Here is a 22,896-nt window from a genome sequence, read left to right on the forward strand (position 1 = left end):
TGCAACTGGCAGAAATAGGAACAGCTAGATACCAGCAGGAATCCAAACAGAAATTAGAAGAAGTGGCATATAGTATTTAACCCTGATAAGTGCAAGGTGATGTATTCTGGAAGAAGATTAAGATGAGAAAGTGTTTAATGAATGGCAGGACACTGAGTAGCTTCAAGGGATAGAGAGATCTTGGGATAATTATTCACAGAGTATATAAATAAGATAGTTAAGGAAGCATATGGGGCACTTGCTTTCATCAGTCATGAGAAGGGCTAATGCCCGAAACGTCGATTCTCCTGTTCCCTAGATGCTGCCTGACCTGCTGCGCTTTTCCAGCAACACATTTCCATCTCTGATCTCCAGCATCTGCAGACCTCACTTTCTCCTCATAGATTATAAGAGCAATGTTTGAATTCTCCAGCGCATTGGTCAGGCCACAGCTGGAGTACCGAGTGCAGTTCTGGTCACTTTACTACAGGAAAGATGTGAACTCAGCCCACAGAAAAACCCCAAAACAAAGCCAAGTCTCAGCTAAATGGTTAAGATTTCTCAAGGATCCAGACTGGTAGGCCACTGTAATTGCTACAGTATGTGGAGTTGAAACAGTAAGAGTCCCTCTGGGCCTGAATGGAATAAGAAAATTCAGAGGTTTATATCCAGGAGAGTGTACACCATGGAAAGACCACCTACAGTTTGGAATAATTAAATTGCTTAGCAACATCCAAACCAGCATCCAGGTCAGACACCAGGAATACTGCGGTGAATAACTCACCTCCTGACTCCCCAAAGCGTGTCCACCATCTACAAGGCACAAGTCAGGCGTGTGATTCAGTACTCCCAACTTGCCTGGATGGGTGCAGCTCCATCAACACTCAAGAAGTTCAACAATATCCAGAACAAAGCAACACACATCCACAAACATCCGCTTCCTCCACCGCTAACATTCAGTAGTACCAGTCTGAACCATCTACAAGATGCAGAAATTCACCAACGATCCTTAGACAACACCTTCCAAATCTATGGCCACTTCCATGGAGAAGGACAAGGGCAGCAGAAGCATTGGAATAGCACCCCTCTGCAAGCCACTCACCATCTTTACTTGGAAATATATCACCGTTTCTTCAGTGTCGCAAAGTCAAAGTCCTGGAATTCCCTCCCTGAGGGTGTTGTGAGTCTACCCATATCAAATGGTCTGCATCATGATCTTCACAAGGAACGGGCAACAAATGTTGGCCAGCTAGTGATGCCCACATCCCACAAATAAATGAAAAAAATGTAAAATCAGAACCAATCAAACTAAGTGTCTGGTTAAATGGTCACCCAGTTCTAATGAAGATCGATACCTGCATGGCAGTAATTGTGTAACCAGTCTTTAACAAAATTCACTCTGGACTCCAACCCTTAAGTTTGCATAAGGACTCGGCTAGCTGAAAACCTATACCAGGCAATCTTTACAGAATAAGGGTACAACTTCGGTTCTGGTCTCTTATGTGAAGCAACTGGTTCAGTTACCTCAGATTGTAGTAAAAGGCTTGGGCCCATGCTTGATGAGACAAAATTGATTGAGAAAAGTTCAACTTGATTGGCTCAACATTTTTCGATTTAAAAAATGGCTGCCTGAGTGAAGTCCAGATTAAATACTCAGATGTTTTTCAGGCAGGTCCAAAGACTATCAAAGGGGCCAAGGCCACCTTACATATTGACCAAAAAGCAATTCCCTAATTCTGTAAGGCCCACCCAATGCGACTTGCCTTACGGGCAAAAGTAGAGGCAGAAATCGGAAGGCTGGAAAGCAAAGGAATCATCAAGACAATTTACAGAATAGATAACACCGATCGTACTGATTTTGAAGCCCAACAGGTCAGTTCACCTTTGTGGGGATTTCAAACAAATCGTAAATTACTCTTCCTAGCTGGATTTGTACACAATCTCTCATATTGAGGACTTAAATACAAAACTGGCACTGTAGCTGCCCTTCACAAAGCTGAACAGGAGCCACCCGTACCTGCATTGCGATTTGATGAGGATTCCCAGAAGTATGCTAGATTTAATACCCATTAGGGTTTGATCTGATATATGAGACTGCCTTTTGAAGTATCATCACCAGGTGCTATTTTCCAGTGGACATTGGAGAATATTTTACAGGGCTGCCCCAAGATGGAAGTGCTAATAACAGGAAGACCTATAAACAGCATTTAGAAAACTTGGACTTAGTACTTAAACATTTCTCCAAGGCAGGTATATGCCTTAGAAGGGAAAAATGTGTCTTCCATTCACCCAAGTGACCTACTTGGGCTACAGAGTCAACAAGACTGGGTCACACCCACTGGAAGATAAAGTGAAGGCAAAGTCTGTACTGGGGCTTGGGTCTTTCCTTGGGTTGGTAAATTTATTACAGAAAATTTATATATAACTTAGCCTCTGTCCTGGCACCCTTTCATGTGCTATTAAGAATAGGTGAGCATTGGAAATCGTCACCGAGACAAGATGTAGCCTTTAGGGAAGCAAAAACACAACTATTGTTGTCTAAGGTGTTGGAATACTACAATCCCAAGCAGGATGTGGTGCTGACATGTAATGCTTCCACATATGATATCGGGGTGGTGTTGGCTCACTGGTGGCCCACTGGAGAGGAACGCCCAATAGTGTATGCTTTCTGGACTTTGGTAGATGCTGACCAAAGAAACTCCCAGATAGAGAATGAAGATTTGATGGTTGTTTTTGATGTGAGAAAGTTCCAGCAATACCTTTATGAATGGACATTTGTAACAGTAACGAACCACAAATCCCTCCTAGGACTACTTAAAGAGGGCAGGGCAGTGTTGCCCATAGCTTCAGATCTAGTTCATTCTTAGTGCGTACAATTACAAGTTGGAACATCATCCTGGAGGCCAATTTGCAAATATGGATGCCTTGAGCTGCCTCCCACTGGCAGATACACCATCGGTGGTATCACCACTGGAAAAGTCCGATCAGGTTTTAAACTTTCTGGACACCTTTGCAGTCACCTCTGACAATATCAGACTGTGGACACAAAAAAATCCCATCCTGGCGAAACTAAAACAACTGGTGATGGGGGAAACAAGAGGGCCATCACAACCAGAATTGAAACTTTCTGACCCAGCAGGACCTGGTCATTGTAGAAGGCAGCATATTGTTAGGGGGAGCAAGAGTGATTGTCCTGAGCAATGGTCACCACCAGATACTGGCTGAACTCCACCAGAGTTACCCAGGGGTTTCCAAAATGAAGACATTGGCAAAATGTTATGTCTGGTGGCCAAGATTAGATGCAGACATAGCCATGTTGGTGGGGCAGTGCCCAGACTGTCAACAAGGATAAAACTTACTGCCAGCAGCTCCCCACATTAGTGAGAATTGTCAGGTAAACCCTAGACTTGATTACCCTTCACCTATGCAGTTCCTTTCATGGGCTCTATATTTTTAATCATTGTGGACAGCCATTCAAAATGGTTGGACGTGCATAGAGTTCATTTGTCAAACACGGGGTGATGATTCAAAAGTTCCCAGCATCTTTTGTGATGCACAGACTCCCAGAGGTGTTTGTCACAGACAATGGGCCATCATTTAAGAGTAGGGAATTTGAGTATTTCCTAAAGTCAAATGGCATTTGGCATGTAAGGACAGCACTGTACCATCATCCATCATCCTATGGTTTGGTGGAAAGAGCAATCCACACTTTGACACCAGGCTTAAAGAAACAGCCTACAGCCTCACTCAATGCCAAACTGTCCCAGTTTCTATTGATTATAGGACCATCCCTCACGCAACTACAGGGACAGCTCCAGCAGAATCGCTAATGGCAATTGGAACTCAAGACTCCTCTAAGCGACAGAGGCAGTTTACTTCAGGAGACACAGGTTGGGTTGAAACCATAGGGATGGCCTTGAATGGCCAAGAGGCATGGTCAACACAAGGTCAGGTTCTGTGACTTACAAAATTCAGATCGGAGAGGACAATATAAAAACTGCAACCTGCCATACAGGGCAGAAGCAAAGCATACCCAGCCCCTCTGAACATAAGGCAAAGCTGTCAGAACCAACAGCACAGCATCAAAAAAACCTCTGAGGATGAGATGGACATGGCAGATGTCGCAGCTTCAACGCCATTACTGCCCGAGAAAGAGGATGAGTTTCAGTCAAGACGATGTGGGTGCAAGATGCAGCTATAAACAGGAGTGTCAGGGGTTTTGGTCATTCTAGGATTGGGCTCTTAAGCTAGCTGGATCAGTGTCATACTATGCATGTATAAGTAAAGGGTGACTTGTTGACAGGATACCGGCCTTTGTGGAGTTATTTCATTATCTATGTATGAACATAGTTCAATAAATAATTCAGGTTAGACAGTCCTGTTCAAGGTCTGTCTGAGCGTGTTCACAAGAATATTCATGATCTTTTAGCTTTGAGTTGAGATGTACTACGTTGACTGCAGCTGAAACACAGTAAGGACATTTGGCTGAAGGATGATATAGCTCTTATACTTCCTCTCCCCATTTCAAGGTGTAGAACGAAATCCCTTCTGGCATTGCGAGTGTATTCACATTAAATGGTCTGCAGTGGTTCAAGAAGGCAACTCACCATCACCTTCACAAAGGCAGTTAGGGGTGGACAATAGTTGCTGGCCCAACCACATACATCCCATGGATGAATTTTTTAAAAAACAAAACTATAATACTTTATAAGTAACTCTAAAGATCCTGTGACCAGAGCAGAAAATAAATTAAGCTACATTCAATGTGTCGCTGCATGAATAGGTGCAGACTGAGGGACTGCATGAATTCCACACTGGCTCATGTAAGGATAAAATCATGCATATAAATTATTATATTGTTTAGCATAAAGCTGATGCATTTCACTAGATCAGGACAGTTTTGGAACAGAATACTTTGAAGGTTGTTAGCAGGATGAGTCAGAATTACAGAACTTAATGCTGATTAGGTGAATGTTCCTCATTGTTTCCCTCTATTTTCAACCTAAGCTCAATTTTGATCAGTTATTTCATTGATGAAATAGTGCTGATAGCACATCTCTAGCATAAGTGGTAACCACAAGGTCTCTCTCCATGCCCCCAATGGCCAGTACCCTCAGTCATTACGTCAGAGCTTCCTTCCACCTGCCACACAAACTGTTCAGAGGTGAAACCTCATGTTATTCTGGTAATTTTTTTTCTCCCTTTGAGCAGAGACTGACGAAGTTCGACAGCACAGCCTGAAGGCAGAGATGGGATCCGAGAGAGCTCTTGTCCTGGACAGACTTGCTAGCAATGTTGCCAAACGGAAAAGCTCAATGCCTCAGAAATTCATTGGTAAGAACAAGAATTTAAACACTTTATTCATTGCAAGTACTCTGACTTCTGACGCCCACCAGTTCCTGCAAATCATGCTGAGGATTTTTAAGCTTTTGTGTTTGCATCGAGTTCTTATTTTCACAAGTGGCAGTATCAGTTTTTCTGGTATTGCTTGTATAAGTAATCACTAAATCTCGCAACTGAATGCTGCATCGTTAGCAATTGCTTGACTATTGGAGTTTTTTATGCATTGAAGAATTCTTGGAGTTTTAAAACTTGTTTGGTAATTATTCTTTTCAAGAAAAAAGTGATAATTTAATCTGAATTTTAAAAAGTTTCTCTCGAACAAATTACTGTGTTACACAATAACATCCAGAGCATTGTCCATGGAGTTATGTTAATTTAAAATATAGTGTTTGTGAAACTGCAGTCTAATAGATATTTAACTAGCTTAAAACGCTTTTTGATTCATTGAGGATATAAAAGATTTGGTACTTGATTTACTGGTGCTATGTTATTATTTGAGAATCTCAGAAGGTTTCTTACACAAAGTGTAAACTTTGCTGCAAGATTAACCAGTTCAGTTCCACCAACAGAATTCCATTTTTAAACCAAAAAAGTTCGAGTGAAATAAGACTGATTTTTCAGTTAAAATGCAAATTAAAATGCAAATTACAGCGAAGTGTGTTCTTAGTCAAAGAGCAAAGCTGAAAATCAAGAGATGAACCTTTTAAAACATTTACCAGCTCTTAATGCAAAATATACATCTAACAGGTAACTGACAATTAGTTCATCACGAATGTTTGTGCTCATTATGCTCTCCACGTTAATATTTTCTCGTGTTGCATTTTGTCATATTTGAAATTCTCTCTGCGCTGCGAAATTTATAAAAAATGCTTTATAATTTGCATGACTGTACCTACTGGCATGGAAATAATTGCAGGAAGAAAAATGGAAAGGTTTGTATTTTAAGATGTTCTGCTGTTTGGAGTATTTTGAAGTTTAGTCAGAAAATTTCAGCTCTGGAAATCAAGTCAATATTTAGATATTTCAGGTTTGAGTTTCCAAAGCAGAGCTCAGACTGAATACTGAGAAGAGCTTGTATTAAATTCCTTTGAGTGTTGTTTTTACCAATTTAGCACCAGTATAAAGTAGCACACTCAGGAACATAATACACTGTTTACATGTGGACCTTCACCTACTACATCGTTACCTCTTGGTTTCCTCTGTTTATATTTTTAAACTGGTAAGAAATGAGAAAAGAACTAGTGCTGTGTGAGACATCAGGGGATACATTGCTTGGCCTGGCATAATTAAGTTGCAGGCATAATTTCAGTGTCATGTCCAATCAGTTCAATTTTCTTTACAGCCAAATGTTAGTCTGCAGTGATGTAAGGGTTAACTCAGAACATCAAATAAAATTACCCATGTCCAATCTGCCAAAGCAGAGTAATATAGTTTCATATTTGCAACAGTTATAGAGATAAAGTGCTAAACTTCATGACACTTCTGCCTGTGGTATTTTAACCCTTTTAAAGTTTATAGGTGCTCCCTATCTGAGTTACACAGCACTAAAGATTTCCACTTTGCAGGAAATGCATTTTTTGAAAAAATTACTTTTCTGTGAATGTTTTTCATTTTATACTCTTTTGTTCCCAGTTATTTACAATGTAAAGATACTTTTGCAACGAGCTTGTTAAAATGATTCTGCAAAGCTGTGTTGAAACTGTAACTGAAGTGTTAATGTGGATCAAAGTACCAGAGTTCTTTTCCTGTTCACAGGAGGCTTTTTCACACTGGTTATTCTGAACTTTATCTGTTGCTTTTATAAAATAAGAGAGAAAGTAACACAAATTGAACCAAGGTAATTTGATCAATCGCTTTCATCTGCTGGCAATCTCTTGACATTTATATTACCCGTAAATGTAAGAACATTTGTGATAGATATCTGTATGTTTTACTCATTTAAACCAAAGCCACCACATTATTTGGATTATGCATATTTTAGTTGGAAGAGGGAAGAAACGAGATCCTCAGCCACAGGGTCAGCTTATTTCACATCATTTGATGAGTCTTTAAGATTTTGAGTCATTCCTCTCAGTTTCAAATTAACCAAACTAGGTTTGATAATATATTTTTTTTTCTTTAATGCTTCCATAAACTGTGCACAAGTCAGATAAGGAACATTATCACTGTACACAGCTTCGTCATTCTATACGAGACACAGCTGAATGACATGGCGTTCCCATTCCCTCTTCATTTGATTTAACTCCCAGGTTTCTCCTTTAATTGGAACCTGGAGTATTGTGGCTTCCTTATACAAATACTGACTGAAGGTCAAAAGCAGTACTTGAGGGATTAGAGTCACCATGTGACTCCACTGTGATCCTGGTGGGATATGAAGCTCCATGTCAACTCCAGCCGGAATAATTCCACTCCTTCTGGTTCTGAGGACAGATTATACAAACCTGGCATAACATCATCTTAAATACCTTAGTTCGATCACCCCATTAATTTATATTCAAGTGAATGTCGACTCTACTCCATGTTTTCAGGAGACTGTCATGTGATTTGTGAGTTATTAATCTCATCTGCTTTACATCTACCTGTATTCAGATTGAGTGCCTGTGTCCTGAAGCTCTAAAGCTATTAACGGTTCTAAGTGACAGTGCAAGTGCACAGCCCTAAACTGTTCATAATTGTGCACGGATTTGTTCTGAGCGATTACAAGGACAACTGATATGGGCTTCTGTTTCGCATAGTTTTCACAGTATGAAAAGAGACCCTTCAGCCCATCAAAATTGGAGATGTAGTGGAGAGTGAAGAGGGTAATCTCAGGGGACAATTGGAACTTGACTGGATGGGTCAGTGGGCCGAGGAGTGGTAAATGGAGTTTAATTTAGATAAATGTGAGATGTTGCAATTTGGAAAAACAAATCAGGGCAAGACTCACACACTTAATGCTAAGGTCCTGGGAGTGTTTCTGAACAAGGAGATCTTCAAGTACAGCTACATAGTTCCTTGAAAGTGGAGTGAAGAAGGTGTTTGGTATGCTTGCTTTTATTGGTCAGTGCATTGAGTATAGGAGTTGAGAAGTTATGCTGCAGCTGTACAGGACATTGGTTAGGACACTTTGGAATACTGCATGCAATTCTGGTCTCCCTGCTATAGGAAGGATATTGTGAAACTTGAAATGGTTCAGAAAAGATGTACAAGGATGTTGCCAGGGTTGGAAGATTTGAGCTACAAGGGGAGGCTGAATAGGCTGAGGCTGTTTTCCCTGGAATGTCGGAGGCTGAGGGGTGACCTTATAGAGGCACGAAGGGCATGGATAGGATGAACAGCCTAGGTCTTTTTCCTGGAGTGGGGGAGTCCAAAACTAGAGGATATAGATTTAAGATGAGAAAGAAAAAATTTAAAAGTGGCCTAAGGGGCAACTTTTTCACGCAGAGGGTTGTGCATGTATAGAATGAGCTGCCAGAGTACAATTACAACATTTCTTAGAACATAGAACATTACAGCGTAGTACAGGCCCTTCACCCCCTGATTTAAAAAGCACCTGGATGGGTATATGAATAGGAAGGGTTTAGAGAGATATAGGCCAAATGCTGGCAAATGGGACTAGATTCATTGAGGATATCTGGTCGAAATTGATGAGTTAGACCAAAGAGTCTGTTTCTGTGCTGTGCAACTCTATGACTCTAAACATATATATAATACGCGGCCATAACCTTGTATGCTATTGCATTTCAAGTGCTCATCTAGAAAGTTCTTAAATGTTTTCAGAGTTTCTGCACCTCTTACAATAGTAGGCAATGAGTTCCAGATACCCACAACATCCAGGTGAAAAAATCTTTCCTGAAGTCCCATCTAAATCACCTGCTCCTTACCTTAAAACCTTAAAAACGGTTGAGTCCAGTTAGAGACAAGTTTCTTCCTTTCTACCGTGCCTTTGCCTGTCAGAACCTTATACACCTTCACCAGATCCCCTCCACCTTAGCTTCCACTGCTTTCTCGTCTCTCTCCATAGTTGAATCAACCCAGCCCAGGCAACATTCTGGTGAGTCTCTTCTACACCCTGTCTAATGCAGTCACTTCTTGCCTAAAGTGAGATGACCAGAACTGCACACAATACTTCAGCTGTAGTCTAACTAACAGTATATTTGACTACATCATTATTGTATTCAGTGCATTGACTGATAAAGGGCAAGTATCCAATTGTCTTCCACACCACCTTATTTACATGTCCTGCTATCTTCAAGGACCTATGAAAATTCATAGGTCCTATAATTCAACACGTAATCTCTTGACTTGTTAGTCCTCCCAAAATGCATCACTCACACTTTTCAGCATTAGATTCCATTTGCTATAGTTCAGGCCAATCTGACCAGCTCATCTATATGGTCATTTAGTCTAAGGATTTTCTTCTCACCAATTTTCATGTCATCTGTGAATTTATTGATCACACCTCCTACAGCCATGTCTTGATCATTAATGTACACAACAAATGGCAAGGCACCTAGCACCAAACTCTATGATACTTGATGTAGGCCTCCAGTCACAAAAACCTTTGACCATCACCACCTGCTTCCTGCCATTAAGCCAATTTTCAATCCAGACTGCCCTGGCCTCTTGACCTCTTAATTAAGCAGTCTGCCAAAAATCTTGTGAAAAGCCTCACTGAAGTTGAAGTACACTACATCAACTGCACGACCTTCATTTACACCCTAATCACTTCCTCAAAAAAATTCAATCAAAATGAGTTAAATATGATCTCCCTCATGATCACTATCCTTGATTAACCCTTGCCTCTCCTTGAATGATTTAATCTATGCTGTTCTTGATCGAAGATGCTTGTTGTGGAGAAAAGTTGCAAAGTTCGTGTTTCTGAAGTGATTTTGATAGGAACAAAATTTACTAAAAATTGTTAATTTAAAGCAGTAGATTCACTATCAGAGAGCAATTACAGTTTATTACATTTAAATCATTTGCAGCAAAGATTCAGTTACTGACAGAGTTTTATCAATTTGTACCAGGAACAACTTTCTGCTCTCAGTTTGTCAAAGGTGCCAGATTGCTCAATACTTTATTGCAAAAGTTGGACAACAGCCCACCAACTTAATAAAAAAGCCTGTCATGCAGCAGTAATATGCTGTCAGTAGCTAAATGAAGAGAGTGTGTATCTTCTGCCTGTCAATGGGAGCAAATCCCATCTTTGAGAGCGGCTGGCTAATCTGATTGCGGAGCTCTAACAATCCCAGCAGTGTTAGAACTTAGTAGTGACTGCTACTGGAACTACAAGGGGGTCCTAGGATGAAGACCACCATGGCCTATTTTATGTGCTGCTCCCCCTGGAAACACACCAGGTGGAGGACTGTAAACTCCAAACACTCATTAAACTTGATGTTATTTCTAAATAATTTTATTGTTTCACAACAGCAATTGAATCTCTTAAAATCCTGGAAGACAGACCATCCTACTCGATAATTTTAATTTTCCAAACATTGACTGATAAAGGTTTGGATGGTGAAGAATTTGTCAAATGTGTTGAAGAAAATTTTCTTTATCAATATGTCGATGCTCCTAATAGAGAAGAAGCAAATCTTGACCTTTATTTTGCCAATAAGGGAGGGCAGGTGACTGAAGTGAAAGTAGGGGAACGCTTCGGGTCTAGTGATCATAATTCTATTTGTTTTTAAATGGTTATGGAAAAGGATAAGCCTTCCATAAAAGTTAAAGTTTTAAATTGGAGTAAGGCAAATTTTAATAGTATGAGACAAGAACTTTCAAAAGTTGATTGGAATAGACTATTCGCAGGTAAAAGGAGGAGGCTTTCAGATGTGTGTTATTGAGAGTTCAGAGGCAGAATGTACATTAGAGTGAAAGGTAAGGCTGATAAGAATAAGGAACAATGGATGAATAAAAGATTTGAGGTTCTAGTCAAGAATAAAAGAGAATCTTCGATATAGACGACCGGTTCAAATGAATTTTCTTAATCAATATAAAGAGTGTAGGGGCACTCTAAAGAAAGCAATGAGATAGCATTGGTAGATAAGGTTAAGGATAATCTAAAGGGATTCTACAAATATACTAAGAGTAAAAGGGTAACTAGAGAGAGGGTAGGGCATCTTAAAAATCAAAAAGATTGGCTTTTTAGATTAGATTACTTTACAGTGTGGAAACAGGCCCTTCGGCCCAACAAGTCTACACCGACCCGCTGAAGCGCAAAACACCCATACCCCTACATTTACCCCTTACCTAACACTATGGACAATTTAGCATGGCCAATTCACCTGACCTGCACATCTTTGGAACTGTGGGAGGAAACCGGAGCACCCGGAGGAAACCCAAGCAGACACGGGGAGAATGTGCAAACTCCACACAGTCAGTCGCCTGAGGCGGGAATTGAACCCGGGTCTCTGGCGCTGTGAGGCAGCAGTGCTAACCACTGTGCCACCGTGCCGCCCATGGTGGCACAGTGTTGAACCCCAGGAAATGGGAGAGAAATTAAATGAATATTTCATGTCAATGTTTACTGTGGAGAAAGAAATGGAGGCTAGAGAATTTAGGGAAATATGTATTATTTTAAAAACAGTTCACACTACAGAAGAGGAGGATCTGGAAATGTTAGAGAAGATAAACGTGGAAAAATCTCTGGGACTTTATCTAATGTATCCCAGAATGTTGTGAGATATAAGGGAGAAAATTGTGAGACCCCTTGAAAAAATATTTGCATCATCTGTAAGTACGCGTTGAGGTACCTGATGACTGGAGAATGGCTAATGTTGTACTTTTGTTGTAAGGAGAAATTGGGGAACTATAGACCTGTGAGCCTGACTTTGATTGTGGGTAAATTGTTGAAGGTGATTCTAAAAGTTAGGATTTATAAATATTTAGAGAGGCAATAACTGATTCGGGATAGTCAGCATGGTTTTGTGCTAGGGAAATGTACTGGTGGGCGGCACGGTGGCACAGTGGTTAGCACTGCTGCCTCACAGCGCCAGAGACCCGGGTTCAATTCCCGCCTCAGGCGACTGACTGTGTGGAGTTTGCACGTTCTCCCTGTGTCTGCGTGGGTTTCCTCCGGGTGCTCCGGTTTCCTCCCACAGTCCAAAGATGTGCAGGTCAGGTGAATTGGCCATGCTAAATTGCCCGTAGTGTTAGGTAAGGCGTAAATGTAGGGGTATGGGTGGGTTGCGCTTCGGCGGGGCGGTGTGGACTTGTTGGGCCGAAGGGCCTGTTTCCACACTGTAAGTAATCTAATCTAATCTAAATCGTGTCTCACGAACTTGATTGAGTTTTTTGAGGAAATAACCAAAACGATTGATGAGGGCAGAGCAGTAGACATTGTTGACTTGGACTTCAGTAAAGCCTTTGGCAAAGTGGCAGATGAAGTTCAACTTGGATAAATGCAAGGGATTGCATTTTGGTACAAGAAAGCAAGACAGGATTTATACAATTAACGATAGGGCCTTGGATAGTGTAGTAGAACAGAGACCTAGGGGTTCAAGTGCATAATTCTTTCAAGTTTGCATCACATGTAGACTGGGGTGGGGATGGTGGTGGTGTTAAAAAGGCATTTAGCTTGCTTGCCTTCATTGGTCAAACCTTTGAGTATAGGAGGCACGGTGGCACAGTGGTTAGCACTGCTGCCTCACAGCGCCAGAGACCCGGGTTCAATTCCCGACTCAGGCGACTGACTGTGTGGAGTTTGCACATTCTCCCCGTGTCTGCGTGGGTTTCCTCCGGGTGCTCCGGTTTCCTCCCACAGTCACAAAGATGTGCGGGTTAGGTGAATTGGCCATGCTAAATTGCCCATAGTGTTAGGTTAAAGGGGGTAAATGTAGGGGTATGGGTGGGTTGCGCTTCGGCGGGTCGGTGTGGACTTGTTGGGCCGAAGGGCCTGTTTCCACACTGTAAGTAATCTAATCTAGGAGTTGGGAAGATTGTACAGGTCATTGGTGAGGCCTCTTTTGGAATACTGTATCCAGTTCTGCTCACTCCATTTTAGGAAGGATATTATTAAGCTAGAGAGGATTCAGAAAGTATTTACCAGGATATTGCTGGGTATGGAAGGTTTGATTTATAAAGAAAGGCTGGATAGAATCAGAGTCATAAAGATGTGCAGCATAGAAACAGACCCTTCGGTCCAACTTGTCCATGGCGGTCTAAATTAGTCCAGTTCCATTTGCTAGCATTTGACTCACATCCCTCTAAATCCTTCCTATTCGTACACCAATCCAGATGCCCTTTAAATGTTGTAAATGTATTAACCTCCACTGGGCACATAGGCTGGGACTTTCTTCACTGGAGCATTGGAGGTTGAGAGGTGACCTCATAGACATTTATAAAATCATGGAGGGTATAGATAGGGTTACTGGCAGGTGTCTTTTCCTTAGGATGGGGGATTTCAAGACTAGAGTGAGGAGATAGATTCAAAAAAGACATGGGAGCAAATTCTTTACACTGAGGGTAGTTCGTGTGTGGAATGAACTTCCTCAGGAAGTGGTGGATGCGGGCAGAGTTACACTGTTTAAAAGACATGAAAAATACATGAAAAGGAAAGGCTTGAGCCATGTAGGCCAGGAGCAGGCAGATGGGGCAAGTTTAGTTTGGGATTATGTTCGGCATGGACTGGTTGGACTGTAGCATGTGTTTTGATGCTGTATGACTCTGTCAGTGTGGACCCCAATCAAACATTTATTTGATAATAGAAATGTAGTTTCTCAGTTTGTATTTCAGAATTTCCTAACTGTAGGTAATAATTGAATATCTGCTTGTTTCCACTGAAGCTAAGTATTCCTCTATATGCTTTTGGTTCAGCAGCAGCCAATGTTAAACAACATTGCATTTCAGCAAAAGCTGAGGATTTCATGAAAATTTCAGTTTGAAATACTGGTACATTTCCATTTACACCATGCAGAAGTGGAGCAATGTCATGAAGCATTCATTTTCATGTTGCAGACATTTCTCACTTATGACCTTCATTTTTTCTTGATAAAAATAGCATCAAAGACTACATGGATGTCTCCTGCACATCAGACCCACTCCTACAATGGCTGATTTACAGTCTACATAGGGTCTATGACACTTCCTGCAAGTACTTCCTGTTCCTTAAACATTAATCTATCCCCACCAATATCCCTCACATCAGTTTCTCCATGGAGTTTGTTGTCTCCAAAATAACCTCTTTGCCAGAACCCAGAATAGGGACAGTCATGGCATGAGCATTTGTTTTTCTCAACTTTCTAATCCTCATTACTACCAGATTGTTAAACACTTGCTCCTTAATGGAGGTCAGTTGCTGTTGCAAGGCGACTGTCGGACTGCACTGTGATGGAGGGAAAATTTTTTGTTTTTCTTCAGTCTCACTGAGGGTTGTTCATCTCAACCCTATGGTTCCAATATTAATCTGAAGGTGGTATCCAAGCAGAGTATATCTATTACCTGATTCACTCATTCACTGCTTATACATTTCAGCCTGGGATCTTATCTTCCTCCAAGCTTTTTCCCTTTGGTGAGACTGCATTAATCTGAGCCACGGATTATCCCCTGATAATAAGTTCAGAGTCCCACAGTGTGGACCACAGAGGGAGAGACTGGCACTGCCTAGGGTAGTGAACATAACTAGAGACATAAAATGGTATCAAATAATGCTTCAGGCAGGGTAACTTTTGCATCTTTGGTCTATTGGAGTTGGGAAGGAAACTGAAAACTGAAACACAACAATGGTGAAGTAATTGAAAGAAGTATTCAAAATTCTTAAAAGATTTTGATAGACGCAGGTAGTATTAGAGCACCATAGGACTGCTCTCCCATTAGAGAGAGAAAGAGACAACTGCTGGTGAGTTTAACCTGAAGGTCATGATGATATGATAGTCACCAAGAAACCCAACAGAGCGCTCAGAAGAATTTTGTTTTTGCCCAGGGAGCTGTGAGAATGTGCAAGCTGCACCTGCAGGGAGAGACTGAGATGAATAATCATAGATCCAGATATGAAGAAGCTAGACAAGTGAGTGAGAGAGAAGAGAATAGATGGCTACAGCATGGATTTAGATGCAGAAAGATGGAAGGGAGTCATAGGGTATGGGGTGAGCAGGCTGAATGGCCTGTTCTGAGCCATTTATCCTACATAGAACATGAAATAGGAAGAAACAGATGATTAGAAAGTGAAGAAAAATGATAAAAATGAGAGGAACAGAAAGAGAGCACAATCGTATACAATGATCCTATTAGGAATGATGCGTGCACATGACTGGGGAGCCAATGCAGTAAATATGCTAACATTTTTATTCTTGTTACCCTTTTATCAAGTCTGCTTGTACCTTTTGCACATTGGAATAAATAGGAAACCACAATGAATGAATCATATCACATGGTGGAATATATATTGTATCTCTCTTAACTTTGAAGTAGGAATATAGTGCAGAGCCCCGGAGGAGAGGTTCAGTGTCGCCTTTCAGTGCAATGCTGTGGGGTCTATCAGCACTGGTACACGTATTAGCCCGGTACCTGAATCATTCTACTTTTTCACCAAGCTTATTGATTAGAGTTTAAATATTAAATATTTTGAGCATTTTGAAATTAAATCCGGCATTTCTTCATGTTGAATTCAAAAGGAAGTGCTTCAACTGATTTTGATTCACACTGAGTATTGTAGACAAGGCTGATACAGTTTCCCTATCTGGAAACATGATAATACACTCTAGTGGGTTTTTTTTGGGATTCTGCAGAGCCCTTTGTTTTTGGCATGGCTGCACACACATGATAACTTGATGGGGCTTAACTAAGTTGTTGCTGAGCATCTTCAAGGGAATGTGGACGGCACGGTGGCACAGTGGTTAGCACTGCTGCCTCACAGCGCCAGAGACCCGGGTTCAATTCCTGCCTCAGGCGACTGACTGTGTGGAGTTTGCACGTTCTCCCCGTGTCTGCGTGGGTTTCCTCCGGGTGCTCCGGTTTCCTCCCACAGTCCCAAGATGTACAGGTCAGGTGAATTGGCCATGCTAAATTGCCCATAGTGTTAGGTAGGGGGTAAATGTAGGGGTATGGGTGGGTTGCGCTTCGGCGGGTCGGTGTGGACTTGTTGGGCCGAAGGGCCTGTTTCCACACTGTAAGTAATCTAATCTAATCTACAATATAACAGAGTTGGTGAATGGTTCTATGAGTAGAGTCATTAACAAAAACATTACATAGAATTTATAACACAGAAATAAACTTCCTGTGCTCCACATCTACTTACCCCCAGTCTGTTTCATCCATAACGTCTCCCACATTCCTGACTGAAGAGAGTATGGCAGGGCCTGTCTGTAACTCCAACCTTGAGTATGTATTATGAAGTAGGTTTTGGTATAGAGCAGTTAGCTTTAAACTCGTTCTTTATTAGTGAACAATGCCATCATATTAGAGGGTGCCAGTAGTTAAACATTATTTAAACATTGGTCACTGAAACAGAAAGTTTGAGCTCTAATCAAAGACAGGTGTCTATCAGAGTGAGGCAGCTTTGGAGAAATTGTGCATGAATTGTGTTGTCACCTGCCTCTCATGTGCAGGGTTATCATCATCAGCACAAACAGAATGAGTTCACTGTGTTCCGTACCCACTCCTTCAATTCTTAGCATCAGTCATCAATCTTGCATTTGCAGGTTTGTCTGTCCATGAGCCAGGGATTCATTTTCCATTCAGAATATTCCATATGAACACAAATCCCAGACAAATTGCCTCTTAAGCCATTGTAAACAAAGCCATTGTAAACAAATGAATTAAATATACCCAGGAAAGGCCACCTTGAGCTTGTCAAAGTGTGGCACTTAATTTGATGGTTTTTGCCCCATTGCCTCCATTTAGTCCTGTCTGGGAGTGATTCCACATTTCGGGGAATTTAAGACCATTGTGCAGCCTTGAGTTCCCAACTGGAAGTGCTCACACTAAGATTGCAGGTTGGACCAACACCTGTGACATTGGCCTGGACATTCTGGTGTCTTGCTGCTGTTTCTAGCAAAACTGGGTAAGAGTATAAATATGTTGGGTGCTCAGGCCAGCTCCTTCCTGCCCTCCCCAACTTGTTCCTTCCTCTTAATATGGGGTTGGGGAATTGCTAGATAAAGCTGCTGTCGATACCCTGACTAACCAATAAGTGGCATTTAAAGACCTGAGTCCAGCTCCACTACCTGGCAAGTGGCCAGAGTCTAAAAGCCATTTTTGAAAAGACAGCAGTGAAGCTGGATTCTTCAATCAGGGGTTCCCTGTCCTTGTCACAGCACCTCCCAAGATGTCAATCAACCCCACCCTTCCATTTTGTTCCTCCTCTACCTGCCTTTAAAACCCAGTCTCTCCACTCTTGCCTTCCTCTCCTTAGGCTCTCCAGCCCTGGCCCATCCTACAAGTGTAGCTGCACATTGGAGCACAGAATCACAAAGTTATTCTTTCAAAGTGAGAAGTGAGTTGTACTGAAATGTCATGATGAGGATAAGTATATCAAAGAGAATAGACATAGTGACACCTTTCTCGAAAAAATAATGGGATGAACTTAAAGTTATTGTATATTGTGTTAGAGCCATATCCCTTATAAGTGACATTTGGAAAATTCATTCTGTGGGTAGTGTAAATGCAAAACAGGAAATTAACATTATGAAGAAATTTACAAGTGTTTGATTAATGTGATAATCTCCGTTTCATATATCATAGAGCAACTTTAGATAATTTATTTTATTGTTAAGAACTCATTCCCATCTTTAATAAAGCACACTAAATGTCAAAACTATGTATGAGCCCACAGGATCTAAACTGAATTCCATTGTGGGCTGTCCCACACTGACTGAGTTGTGGGACAACTTACAAAATAAATGCTGCAGGGTACACCCTAAGTGTGTAAAGAGTTTCAATGAAGAAGCAGTTGAACATCTCATAGACTCTGGGTAAGTTACTGATCTGCTTCTTCTCACAGTCCCTCATGTTATACTGATCCACATATTAGGTAGCCATTACAGTGAGTGAATCAGCTGCTTTATAACTCTGTGTTATCCATAACAGCCATTAACTCCTGATGACTCTGGAACTTATCACCTGATGTAGAATTTGAGTTGCGATGCCCCTCACAACCCCTAAAGTCTGATTTTCTTTTTATACACAGGTGAGAAGCAGTATTGTCTGGGCTACCCTGATCTGCAGTACAATTCAACCCCATCTTATGACAAGGAGGGTGAAATGATGCAGACCCGTTTCATGGACCAGGCTATCAACAATGCCATCTCCTATCTGGGGGCAGAATCATTGCGGCCCCTTGTCCAGACAGCCCCTGCTCCCACCTCAGAGATGGTGTCTGTCATCAGCAGCCTCTACCCACTGTCTCTCACACGTTCTGATGCCCCGAACGGCCATGTGCGAGAAGCAACCACAGAGAACACTGGTTGCCAATTGAAAACAAAGTCTTCTGAAAGAGGGGTGTCCCCCAGCAACAGTTGCCAGGACTCCACAGACACAGAGAGCAACCACGAGGAGCGACAGAGTCAGGCATACCTGCAGCATCAGATGATTGCACCCCGAGTCAGAAATGGGGTTCCTGCCATCAAAGAGAGCCCAAAACCATTTGACGTCATGAAAACAACAGGGGGGTTGGGCCGCGAGATGTTTAAGGTGATTACTAATGAGGGTGAACAGGTCAGAGTCTTCAAATGTGACCACTGTCGAGTGCTGTACCTGGATTATGTGATGTTCACTATACACATGGGCTGCCATGGTTTTCGTGACCCTTTTGAATGTAACGTGTGTGGATATCGCAGCCAGGACAGATATGAGTTCTCCTCTCATATAGCCAGAGGGGAGCATCGTTACTGCAGAAAATGAGCTATAGAGATGATTCATCCCAGGAGCAAACAGACCAAAAATATTTTAGACCTCATGCTTTGCTTTCATACTTAATGCTGTGTTTCTGTGCCTTTGTGTGTACTCATCTGAAATCTATACACCTGCGATCAGGTAAAGGCCATTTTATTGAGCATTACATTGTAGCAGTAATGAACTCACCAAGTAACATTTAAGCAGCAATGCTGACCATGGAGAGACTATAGGGTATTATCCAGATACAAAGCTGATTGGATCTGAACATTACACAAAATGCCTTCTAAAAGAACAGTGAAGTTAACTAACTAATGCAATTCATATTGTGAGAGTTTCTGGGAAGGAAGAGGCATTAAATTAAGATGCCATCCCATGCTAAGGCATTCTCCTGTGTTAGCATCTGAAGGACAATGAGGTCTCACCATTAAAATTATGAGCAGTTCACTTCTTTGATTCATACGGCCCTTATTCAAGATCTGCCTGTGTCCCTGTAACAGGATGTCATTTGTTCTTTCTTGAAAGTAGTGGTAATTCTGACCTTGGTGGTGTCAAAAACATCTCTACAACACCAGTTGCCTTATAACTCGGTCATTTCTGAGAGGGATTTGTTTTTCATAGCTCAGTAAACCCAATCCCTTGACTTCTACTAAATTGTTACAAATGTGAATACCAGAGATTTCTGATGTTCAGAACTCATTCCTGATGAGAGCTTCTTCCATTGCCATCTCAAACACTTGCTTCAGATCGGAGGAGGATAATCTCAGAACTACCTTTCAAATGATGAGGATCATTGAAATGCTGATTGCAAGAAGAGTCACTCAATTCAGTCCAATGTGGAAGGGAAGGACATTTCTCATCCAGTAACTGGATTGTGCACTGGAGTGAGTTCAGGTATTGTATCCAGTCAATCAAAGGGAGAAGCGTGCATGAAATATCAAACCTCAAATTGATGCTTTGTGAATTGCCTTTCCTGTTAGATTCTTTTTGCATTTGTAAATTGCTTACACCTTTTTAACGCAGCTTTTATATTGTATGAAGTCTGTAGTATTGGAACAGAACAAAACAGTAACGTCACAGGTGCTTGTCACAATCAGGACTTCGTCAAGTTTGATTTGTTCCTTTATTGTTTTGGCTAAACTGCCATTGGAACTGCTCCATGCACTGTGTGTATCCGACATGGACACTCATTACTGCTTTCTTTAACGATATGAGAAAAGCAGTCATGTAGGGAATTTATGTAATAGTATAGTTCAGAATTTTTAGAAGATTTAGGATCTCAACTTCAACAGCCCTCACCAGTATTTTTTCTTTCTGTTCTTAGTGGCCTCATTTTTTTGTGTGTTTCTTTTATGATTTTCAGCATTATAACTTTTATAGATATTGCTTTAAGATACTATGTGTAATATTTGAACAGCATGTGCCTGTATTGCAAGAAAGATAAGAGTCTCAGATCTCAGCATGTACTGACAAAGCACTTTTATTTCCCATTTCTACACAAGTAAATAAGAAATGCAGAAAGTGTTCTGAGTTGCACACAGCGACGGGGTCCAGAATTCACAGTCTAACCAGTGCACATTAACAAACACTCTCAGATAATAATTGTATCTGAGCATTGTCACTCTGCAGCATGCAGTGTAACTAGAGTACCACATGTGTGGGCTGACAAATAGCCCACAGCTTGCATATGAACCCAAGAATTCCTTTTGTTAATGTAAAATTCAGTATAACACTAGGAATGGCCTTATCACTGTTTTGTGGCCTGCTGTTGGGTAATCTAGCATGTATTTACTTTGGATCTATTACTCTTGCACTTGGATTATTTCTGTTTTTGTTTGCTCTTGCCTTATCTAATTAAGTTTTACATAGCTAATCATGCATCTAATTTCAATGCTGCCATTACACAGCCTAAACCCTATTGTCTTCCCAGAGAACCCAAGTCACACTGTGGTGTTTCTGAATCTGACAACTTTTACTGAATTTGCCCAGTAACATTGGTAGTGGGGAGTCTATAAGAATCCTGAAACTGTTAATTTCACCTTCACCAACACACATACAGTAAAATGACTGAGGAAACATGCAACCAAATCCTGTAAATTGTTAAGATTAGCAGCTTTAAATGTGCATTTTGAAAACATATTGCTTTCGTCTGCACTGTTGCTCGTGTAAATTAGACATCCATCTTAGTTTTTTACACAGACCTAAAAGTCTGTGCAATCAGATTGCAGTGATATAGTTTTCCATAAGCCTGTCCTGACTGATACAGTTCATTCATGTGTACATCTCACAAGCAATATTGTGTTTGACAGTTTGTTCTACAACTTCTGTGGTTCACACCCACATACAATATATTGTATCTCCAAATCATTAACCTATTCACTATTGTAGGCATTATCATCTATACAAAAGATCAGTACATCTTTATAACAAAAAAAAACAAAACTCTGAAGCTGCATAGCAGTTCTAGTATCTGAAAAAGGAAAAGTCTAGTTGATTTTTCAAGAGGAATGTTCTATTCAATAGCCTAAATCCAAAATTTAAACTTGGCTTTATTTCAGAGGCTGATGGGCATGCTATGTTTGTTTTATTATTCTGATATTGAAGGATTTTTCAACTTTGAGCATACTCTGTTTTATTTGTGCCACAGTTTGGAATTTCTCTAACAAGAGCTTCATTCCCAAAAGTATTTTTACTGCAGATTCAATCCACTCCATTTTATTAGAAACTGACTGCTTTTTCAATGGGGTGATACTAGATGTAACAGGCAAAAGGGGAGAACAGGTAGACGGCCTTCTGTATGGTCCAGCACTTTGCAGATATTGAGGGCAGCTTCCATTATCAGGGCAGTAACTGATACAGCAGGTTGAGTGATCATTGACCCATAACCGAGCGGGACCCGCGGGAACAGTCTGTGAAAACAGGAAAGCAGATTCACTGTGCTGTCTGAAATAACCAGCTGTTGCTGTATAAACACCCAAAATAAATATACTTCTACTGTGAATGTAAATGTGAAACATTTTTATATTTCCTGCTTCATTAGATTTTACACTAGACTGTTACAGTAAAATTATTTCCAAACAAAGATTTTTTGATTTTATATAGTTTGTTTTTTAAACAAGTTAGCTCTGCTTTGTGTTAAATAATGCAATTCGTCATATTTGGAACCAGTTGTGTACATTTTTAATCGTTCACTTTCATGAGAAATGAATTGATTCTCATGAGTTTTATTTCTCTGAAAATAAAGATTCCAAGCAACAACCTTGGACCCACTGGCAATGGAAGACTGATGAAAACCTTGTTTGTAAAAACACGTGGATTGTGAAGTTAAAAATCACACAACAGGTTATAGTCCCAACAGGTTTAATTGGAAGCACACTAGCTTTCGGAGCGCTGCTCCTTCGTCAGGTGATCCAAATCATGTGGATTGTGGTAATGTTTATCCCATCATTTCTCGTTGAGCTGTTGAGAATGAGCTTGCCCAGAACAAGCAAAATCCCAAGAGGCCAGCACCAAACCTGCTGACCTTGAGTCAACTCCATACTCCAAACAGTTAACACACCTTTACATGTAACCCAGTCCTGACCCCAACTAATAATTTTTTAAAACTCTTTCCAATGCATCCCCTTTAAACATTGCAAATCCAGTAAGTTGCGAGATGCAGGGAACCAGATTTGAACATACCTCACTTGCAGGAGGTTTCTTACACTATCAGAATTTATAACATAGCAGCAAGAAAACTGAGGCAGTGTTCAGTTAGGTGGAATA

At 41.0% G+C, this 22,896-nt stretch overlaps 1 protein-coding gene across 3 annotated transcripts in view; it reads left to right on the forward strand.

The window, feature by feature from the left end:
• Positions 1-22,407, forward strand: part of LOC122539702 (zinc finger protein Aiolos-like) — a 223,098-nt gene extending 200,691 nt beyond the window's left edge. For all 3 annotated transcript variants that reach the window (XM_043674701.1, XM_043674703.1, XM_043674702.1), the window contains exons 7-8: positions 5,191-5,313; positions 18,428-22,407. In XM_043674701.1, coding sequence (XP_043530636.1) covers positions 5,191-5,313; positions 18,428-19,140 — 836 coding nt within the window. In that variant the 3' untranslated portion in view covers positions 19,141-22,407. The remainder of the gene's footprint in view (positions 1-5,190; positions 5,314-18,427) is intronic.
• The last annotated feature ends 489 nt before the right edge of the window (positions 22,408-22,896 follow it).

The sequence above is a fragment of the Chiloscyllium plagiosum genome, chromosome 33 (assembly GCF_004010195.1).
Source record: "Chiloscyllium plagiosum isolate BGI_BamShark_2017 chromosome 33, ASM401019v2, whole genome shotgun sequence".
In the NCBI taxonomy this organism is placed as follows: Eukaryota; Metazoa; Chordata; class Chondrichthyes; order Orectolobiformes; family Hemiscylliidae; genus Chiloscyllium; species Chiloscyllium plagiosum.